The following is an 8,593-nucleotide window of genomic DNA, read 5'->3' as shown; positions in this document are numbered from 1 at the left end:
CACACACACACACACACACACACACACACACACACACACACACGTGCGCCTGTAGTCTGACTGTTTCCCTCCTTCAGGATAACACCACGTGTCCCATCTGCAGAGCCAACCTGGCTGACCTCTGACCTCTGACCTGTGACCCCGTGCTGAGGCGCTCTGACAGAAAGACAAGAGAGTGTTTGAGACTTTATTTGAACTGACTTCAGGAATCAAAGCGTCGACGCTGCTGCTGCTGTTTTTAGTTTTTATGTGGACACATGACTTTTATTAAAAGACTTTTTCCTCTGACGCCGGTCTGTGTGTGTTTCATGGAGTGATCAGAGTGTCAGTGGGCGGAGTCACTCCTCGGTGTAGTAGCGCTGCTTCATGGCTCTGTACTTCCTCAGGTAGTAAAGCGCCTCCAGCTCTCGGCTCACGTACTCCCCTCGAGCGATCATCTCCTTTATCTTCTCCGGCTCGCTCACCGACTTGTTTTTGGTGAACGCCGCTCTCAGACGGTCCCTGAAGTAGTCGCCGCCTTTGGGATACTCTCGGCCGAGGTAGAGGAGCTGTGGAGGAGACACATGATGAAGCGTCTCATCCAATCAGAGCTGCAGCAGCTGTACGTGTAAAGACTCACGTTTTTATAGAGCCGGAGGACTTCAGCCCTCAGAGGGTTCGCCATCGTCCCCGAGCTGAAACACAAACAACAGTCCAGACCGTTCAGAACCAGAATCTTTGACGATGGTCAATAAGGCGGAGTCACGAGCCGGATACGCCCCCTTAAACTGGGAGCCTCGGGGAACTTCAGTACCAAAGTGTTTTAGTGTTTTGGCCACATAGTGTTACAGTTCTATCTGTGGCGAGCTGAGAGCTCAGAGTTCCGAGGGAACATGAACGCACCATGACATGTGTTTACTTTTCTTCGTTTGTTGGTAAATGAATTTAAAATAAAACATCCAACACAAACAGAGAATTCAGCTTCAGTGTTTCAGTGTTAGAGGTGAGTAAATGATCCTTTCTTTATGATCTTACCCGGAAGGTGACTTCTGCTCCCAAACTCTCTGAACTTCCTCCTGCTCAAAGTCCGAGTTTATCTAAGACCACATGAACGAACTCAAACCAACAGAACTCCTTTAAAGTCCGACAGACCGGATAAAAGTCTGGACCCGGGTCACTGCTAGAACCTGGGACAGACAGCGGAGCTTTAAAAACAGGGAACGAGCTCAATGTGAAGAGCAAGCTAACAGCAGGTACCACCATGAGACGCACCGCTCTGCGCATGCGCACAGCGGAGGTTTGTCCTTAATTCTAAAACCAAAAATTAAAAAATCAGACACCTTTTCAAAATATGGGTAAAAAAATTTAAAAAAGTAAAACAGCCATTCTTAAGAAAAAATAAAAAGGGCAATAAGGAAACATTTCAATACAAATAAATTTATTAAAAAAAAATACTTTAATATCAAAGATCTAACAAAGCAAAAAGCTGGCTTTTGATTATTAATAAACTAATAAATAGAAATAAGAAATGTACTTTTTTATCTCAATAAAAAATTAAAAATAAAAAACCCTAGAGAATCAGTGAGACTGATTATGAAGTTCATCTGGGTGATTGTTTGAATTGCACAAAAACTGGTTTTGAATCAGTAAGAAAATTAAGCCACCTTTAAATCTAAATTACAGAAAATATTTTTTAATCTAAAACCAAAATCTGATTGAGACTTCAAATATTTCTAATTATAGCCCTGTGACTCGTTTTGATTTCTTCTCCCCCACACACCATTATTGATCAGTTATATTTGATATGTCTGTTATTGATCGTGTCTGGACTCACGCTGCTGAAACAAACACACCTGATTGATTTCCTGTTTTATTTTCAGTTTAAATCTTTTTTTATTATTTACATTTTTTCTTTGTTGTCACTCTCAATGATTCTTACAGTTCCTGCAGTTCCTGAAAAAGTTCCAAAATGTCCGTTTCAAAGTCAAACACATATTTCATGCACTCAGACGTTTAATCTCAAAACAAAAAAAACACACAATCTCACAGACTGAGATGACGCAGTCCTCCACGGCAGCAGGGGGCGCTGTGGTCAAACACCGCAGAGAGGCAGCCGCTCTGTTTATCAGTTTTTCAAAAATCTTTGGCCGCGTTTTCAAGAAAGACTCTCCCGTCCAGGATCGTCTTCAGCACGAGCGTGCAGGAGGGGGCGGAGCCTGAGAGACTGAAGTCAGGGCACGACAGGAACAGGACGTTCAGCTGTGAGGGTCAGTAGTTTGTTCTCAGCCGGCGGTTCTCCTCTCTCAGCTTCTCGATCTCCTCCACCAGCGACTCGTTCACAGAGTACTTCTCGATCAGACCGTGGATCTCGTTCTGAAACAGAAGAACGCGTGAACGCACAGATCTCGCTCTCGCTGGTCACATGATCAGAAAGGAGACATTTTTACCAGCTGGATGTAAAACTGCCGCACCATCTCCACCTGCAGGTTGACGATGTCTCTGTGGCAGACGTCTCTGAAGACCACACACACACACACACACACACACACACACACACACACACACACACACACACACACACACACACACACACACACACACACACACACACACACACACACACACACACACACACACACACACACACACACACACACACACACACACACACACACACACACACACACACACACACACAGAGAGTCAGCGTGCCTTCGTCACTCTGAGATTCCTGAACGCTCAGAGACTCACCTGAAGTCCTCCAGGGTCTCGTGGATCATGTTCTGGATGAAGTGGATCTGCAGCGAGGTGAGGGGAGTGGCTCCGCCTCCTGCCTGACCGACCACCTCGGCGATGTTCTGAGAGAGAGACGAGGAGACGGCGGCGGAGAGGGCGGCGCCTGAATGCACAAACGGAACGCGTGAGAGGCCTTCGAGGTCGTCACTGTGACGAGCGTTTTGAAACACGGTGGACTGATTACCTGTGGCTGTGGTGGGCGGGGCTCCCAGGACGGGCGGGGCTCCCAGGGCGGGCGAGTCGTAGCTCAGCTGGGTTAGAATCCCGTTGGCTCTCCGCAGGCTCGGCTCCGGGGTGAAGAAGGGCGGGCCCGGCTGGCTTTGATTGGTCTGATGGGATGATGTGGGCGTGGTCTGACCCTCCCCCTCCAGGCTGGAGCTGCTGGCTTTATCGGACTGTCAATCAAAGGTCACGTTGTTATTGTTCTGCGTGGTCGAGCGTTATCACGTGACTATGACATCACATGTTTTCACAGACGCAGGAGTTCGTACAGAGGTCTCAGAGGTCATCACCTTCCTCGAGTCACACGCTTCAGCTGCCGCCGCAAAGTTTGGCTCCTCCTCTTTGATGGCGGGCGGAGTCTGGAAGGAGGAGAGCGGGCTGTAGCACCGCCCCACTGAGACAGCCAGGGGCGTTCCCAGGGGGGTCTTACGGTGCACGCCCCCACTGGAGTAAGAGTCTGAAACAGACAGCAAACCATGACTGACCAGTTTGGACCAGTTGGAACCAGTTTGGACCAGTGAGGCAGACCGACCTTCTCTGACTGGGGAGAAGACGTCCAGACTGGCCCGTCCGACCACCGGCTGCCCCTCCCCCTCCCGGGACAACATCTCCAAACTGGAAACTGAGAAAACACAGAGATGGGAGTTGAGTGGAGAAGCGAGCGGGATGCTTGTCAGAGCGGCGTGGCGTCGTACCGTGAGTCCTCCCCAGCGGCGTGTCTCCGGGCGTCCCGAGCGTCCTGGAGTCTGAAGCGAGAGGAGACAGACGATGAGTGACGTGTGAGGACGTAACGCACAGAGGACGTGGTCACAGATCTCTGACCTTCCCGCGCAGGTGAAAACATGTCCAGACTGTTTCGTCCCACGCTGCTGACCTTCTCCACCACTGGAGGATGCTCCGCCCCCTGCTGACCTTCGGCTTCACGGGACATCGCCTCCATGCCGGCGCCGCCTGCTGGACACGACAACGCCGGTTTGACGTGTCGCTTCATTGAACAAACCCTTCAAATGTGCAGAGGATGAGCGTACCTGTGCTGGTCACCTGTCTGTGGGGGGCGGGGCCTGTGGGGGTGGACTCTGATTGGCTGTTGGACAGCTTGGACGAGGACCTCATGGTGCTGGCGATCTTTGTGGAGGCGAGTTTACTGGACTGGAGAATCAGAGACGTTTGATCAGAGCCGCTTCGTGTTTACACAAACTGTCAGTCTGCTGCGCTGGTACCTTCAGGCGGCCGGCGTTGCCTTGGAAACGCAGACAGGTCACGGAGGTTTTGTGAGCCACGGTGACCCGGGTGGGGGCGCTGGAGTTCCTCAGGTCATACTGATAGATCTTCCCCTGAGTAGATCCCACCACCAGACCGGTCCCATCCGGAGTGAAGTCCACCGCCGTCAGAGGACTGTCGGAGCGGATCGTCTTCAGAACTCTGCACACACACACACACACACACGCACACACACACACACACACACACACACACACACACACACACACACACACACACACACACACACACACACACACACACACACACACACACAGAAGAAGGAATGTTCAGGTATGATGTGTTTAAGAACACTTGAGTACTTCAGACACGCTGACACGACTCACATCTTGCTGGCCGTGTCGTAGCAGACGATCTTCTTGTCCAGACCGACGCTGACCACCAGCAGCTCGCTGGCGGGGGAGAAGGCGAGGCCGGAGCCCGGGGCCTTGTGGGCGCTGTCGAACACGTGCAGCTCCTTCTGCGTGTTGGAGTCCCACAGGACCACGGTGCCGCTGTCGGACACGCTGCCCAGCAGGGAGCGCTTCAGCCAGGACATCCTCAGGTCGTGGATCGGCTGCAGTGACAAGTTCAGTACAGTCAATCAAACTACTCAGCCAATCAGAGAGCTGCTCTCTCCCTCTGTGATCAATCACCCAATCAGAGAGCTGCTCTCTCCCTCTGTGATCAGTCAGCCAATCAGAGAGCTGCTCTCTCCCTCTGTGATCAATCAGAGAGCTGCTCTCTTCCTCTGTGATCAATCAGCCAATCAGAGAGCTGCTCTCTTCCTCTGTGATCAGTCAGCCAATCAGAGAGCTGCTCTCTTCCTGTGTGATCATGAAGGAAACCTGCTGTGTTGAAGCTTCTCTGACAACAATGCAGCAGCCAGTATGTCCTCCTTCTAACTTTAGATTCTGCTCCTGAATGCTCTGGATCTGATTGGACCAGAGAAGGTAGGCGGGGCTTTGAAGGCCGTTTTGGACGCCCCTGGGTTTGCCACATATGAGAGCAGTTATCAGGTGTTGTGTTTGAGAGTAAAGCGTCTCACCTGGCTGCTGCCCTGACCGAAGGCTTTGCTGGACAGGTTGGTGGTCAGACTGTGGAGGACCAGGTCTCCGCTGGTGGAGCCTGAGGCGATGTAGCTGTCGTTGGCGTTGAAGCAGACGCAGGTCACTTCCTCTTTGTGATCCTGAGGAGGAGACGCACACAGTGAGCCCACAGCCGTCTGTCCAGGTCCTCCATGCTGTCTTCTTATTTACGGAATATCTGATAATGTGATGATCACACTCCTGCACGCTGTCAACGCCGCACAAAGAGGAAACGATGCCAAAGTCTCTGTGCGGTTCAGACAGTGTGTGTGTGTGTGTGTGTGTGTGTGTGTGTGTGTGTGTGTCACCTTGAGTGAGCGGTGCAGTCTCTTGGTCTTCAGGTCCCAGATGTGAACGCAGTGATCGAGGCCGCCGCTGACCACGAACTGAGAGGACGAGCTGAGACACACGCGGGTTTGTTTTTTCTGAACACATGGAGAATAAAAACAATGAGCACAGCTTCCTGTCTCCCTGCAGCAGCTTCCTGTCTCCCTGAGGCAGCTTCCTGTCTCCCTGCAGCAGCTTCCTGTCTCCCTGCAGCAGCTTCCTGTCTCCCTGCAGCAGCTTCCTGTCTCCCTGAGCCAGCTTCCTGTCTCCCTGAGGCAGCTTCCTGTCTCCCTGAGGCAGCTTCCTGTCTCCCTGAGCCAGCTTCCTGTCTCCCTGAGGCAGCTTCCAGCAGCTTCCTGTCTCCCTGCAGCAGCTTCCTGTCTCCCTGCAGCAGCTTCCTGTCTCCCTGCAGCAGCTTCCTGTCTCCCTGAGCCAGCTTCCTGTCTCCCTGAGGCAGCTTCCTGTCTCCCTGAGGCAGCTTCCTGTCTCCCTGAGCCAGCTTCCTGTCTCCCTGAGGCAGCTTCCAGCAGCTTCCTGTCTCCCTGCGGCAGCTTCCTGTCTCCCTGAGGCAGCTTCCTGTCTCCCTGAGGCAGCTTCCTGTCTCCCTGAGGCAGCTTCCTGTCTCCCTGCGGCAGCTTCCTGTCTCCCTGAGCCAGCTTCCTGTCTCCCTGCAGCAGCTTCCTGTCTCCCTGCAGCAGCTTCCTGTCTCCCTGCAGCAGCTTCCTGTCTCCCTGCGGCAGCTTCCTGTCTCCCTGCGGCAGCTTCCTGTCTCCCTGAGCCAGCTTCCTGTCTCCCTGCAGCAGCTTCCTGTCTCCCTGCAGCAGCTTCCTGTCTCCCTGAGCCAGCTTCCTGTCTCCCTGCAGCAGCTTCCTGTCTCCCTGCAGCAGCTTCCTGTCTCCCTGAGGCAGCTTCCTGTCTCCCTGAGCCAGCTTCCTGTCTCCCTGCAGCAGCTTCCTGTCTCCCTGCAGCAGCTTCCTGTCTCCCTGCAGCAGCTTCCTGTCTCCCTGCAGCAGCTTCCTGTCTCCCTGCAGCAGCTTCCTGTCTCCCTGAGCCAGCTTCCTGTCTCCCTGCAGCAGCTTCCTGTCTCCCTGCAGCAGCTTCCTGTCTCCCTGAGGCAGCTTCCTGTCTCCCTGAGCCAGCTTCCTGTCTCCCTGCAGCAGCTTCCTGTCTCCCTGCAGCAGCTTCCTGTCTCCCTGCAGCAGCTTCCTGTCTCCCTGCAGCAGCAGCAGCAGAAGAAGCTCCTCACTGTGCAGATCGTAAACACGCACAGCGTCTCCTCTCTTCTTCTGGCTTTTATTTCACTTTGACGTTCTTTTATTCTAACGGAGGAGCTGATGAGTCCGGGCTGCAGGACTTCACATGCACTGTTTTTCTTCTCATCACTCTTTTACTCCAAACGTTGATCTCCACTGATCCTGTCTGGCTGCTGCTTTTAATCCAACTTCAAAATGTCCGCACAGGTTGGTAGAAAGTCGTGTGCCAGCGTGCGGCGAGGCTGACACGACCTTTGACCTGCTGTCTGACACTTCCTCGTGTGGTATCAAAAGTTAAATAACGGTGAAAACACACTCACCCCCTCGGCCAGTTCCAGGACTGGAACAGGAGAAGACTTGAGGCTGGAAACGACCAGTTTGTCTCCGCTGCTGCTGGCTGAGACCAGGTACTGCTCTGAGACGACTTGTCAAGGACACAAAGAGACAAAATGTCCACATGTCCAAAAACATCCTGTACATTTATAAAAGGCTTCAGCTGATAAAGAACCCAAAGACTCGCTGGTGAAACAGGAAGGGGCGGGGCTTAGGGATGAGTCTGTCTAAAGAGAGGTTTGTCAGGATACTGTTGGAGCTCCAGCAGGCCTGAGCCACCGGGTGGCTGACGCTGTGAGGGTTAAACTGCTCCAGCGGCGCCATGGAAACGCCATCCCAGATCTTCACACAGTCACCTGTTGACACCAGGCGGGTCACCTCGTCCATGGTAACACCTGGAGGTAAACAGCTGGAGGTAAACAGCTGGAGGTAAACAGCTGGAGGTAAACAGAGAATGTGACGCTGTATGTTGTGGTTTCACTTCCTGTCATGGAGGTCAGCGGTTGAAATGGTCGTTTAGGATGGATGTTACTGAGGTTGATTTATGAACACTGACATAATAAAAGATCTAAATACACAAAGATCAATATAAATATCGGCTCTGTAATCTCTCACTGATGAAATAAAGGTTCAACAAGTTTAGATTATAACCAGTGAGGGGTCTTAATAACATACTTTAATTATAAAGTTAATAACTGTAGAACAATAGTTTAATTATTTATCAGAGGATCAGATGACACTTTTGGTCAAAAGAGATCAAACTGTTTAACGTTAATCATCTGTGGCCTAAACTAGCTGCTGAAGTTACAAAGAAGGAGCTAAAGTCAGCAGTTAATAAAAAGTTTATATTAGAAATAAAGAAAATGTTTCTGCGAGCTAACTTCTACTTTTAGCCTCCGCGTCTTTTAAAGTGACAAACACCATTAAAAACACGATAAAACATGACGAAACAACATTTCACGTCATCTTAAACATTTAAAGTGTGCATACAGGGTGTAAAAACGAGTCTGACAAACCTTAAAAGACGAATTTAGAACCCACAAAGTCTCCGGAGATGTTTTTATTTTGCGATCCACCAAGAAACCGCCACTACGGTGCGCTGGGAGGGACAAACAGAACAAGCTGCGCGAAGCGAGCGCGATTTAAAAAAGTAGGGACGAACAAAATGAATACATACAGATTACAGTGTAAAATAGACCAAATCTAAACTTCAGAGGAAATCGGTCCTCCAAGCTAAAGTGAACCATGAACACTTCATATTTCATAACAAAATCCGCAACTACATCACGGTGTTTAAAAAGTGTAGCTACATGTTTATCATCGCTGTGTGTGGTC

At 51.1% G+C, this 8,593-nt stretch overlaps 2 protein-coding genes across 6 annotated transcripts; both read right to left on the bottom strand.

The window, feature by feature from the left end:
- Nucleotides 1-174: 174 nt before the first annotated feature.
- Nucleotides 175-1,379, bottom strand: lyrm5b (LYR motif containing 5b). Its single transcript, XM_079345217.1, has 3 exons — nucleotides 1,015-1,379; nucleotides 620-674; nucleotides 175-548 (listed from the first exon to the last, which is right to left on the bottom strand). The coding sequence occupies exons 2-3, from the start codon at nucleotides 662-664 to the stop codon at nucleotides 339-341; spliced, it is 255 nt and encodes an 84-aa protein (XP_079201343.1). The 5' UTR covers nucleotides 665-674; nucleotides 1,015-1,379; the 3' UTR covers nucleotides 175-338.
- A 457-nt stretch (nucleotides 1,380-1,836) lies between these two features.
- nedd1 (NEDD1 gamma-tubulin ring complex targeting factor) lies at nucleotides 1,837-8,548 on the bottom strand. 5 transcript variants are annotated; one of them, XM_079345213.1, is made up of 16 exons: nucleotides 8,275-8,548; nucleotides 7,510-7,695; nucleotides 7,246-7,340; nucleotides 5,654-5,770; nucleotides 5,306-5,446; nucleotides 4,605-4,834; nucleotides 4,218-4,419; nucleotides 4,026-4,146; nucleotides 3,820-3,951; nucleotides 3,693-3,743; nucleotides 3,530-3,619; nucleotides 3,288-3,454; nucleotides 2,960-3,170; nucleotides 2,731-2,878; nucleotides 2,427-2,493; nucleotides 1,837-2,352 (listed from the first exon to the last, which is right to left on the bottom strand). In XM_079345213.1, the coding sequence occupies exons 2-16, from the start codon at nucleotides 7,643-7,645 to the stop codon at nucleotides 2,248-2,250; spliced, it is 2,013 nt and encodes a 670-aa protein (XP_079201339.1). In that variant the 5' UTR covers nucleotides 7,646-7,695; nucleotides 8,275-8,548; the 3' UTR covers nucleotides 1,837-2,247. The 5 variants fall into 5 exon arrangements, with proteins under 5 accessions (XP_079201339.1, XP_079201340.1, XP_079201337.1 ...); XM_079345214.1 differs by having other exon boundaries at nucleotides 7,510-7,681; XM_079345211.1 differs by having other exon boundaries at nucleotides 7,510-7,667.
- Nucleotides 8,549-8,593: the final 45 nt, after the last annotated feature.

This window comes from Symphodus melops (genome assembly GCF_947650265.1).
Source record: "Symphodus melops genome assembly, chromosome: 6".
NCBI classification, from domain to species: Eukaryota; Metazoa; Chordata; class Actinopteri; order Labriformes; family Labridae; genus Symphodus; species Symphodus melops.
The sequence above is the reverse complement of the archived record's forward strand: the minus strand, read 5'-3'. Positions and strand labels throughout refer to the sequence as shown.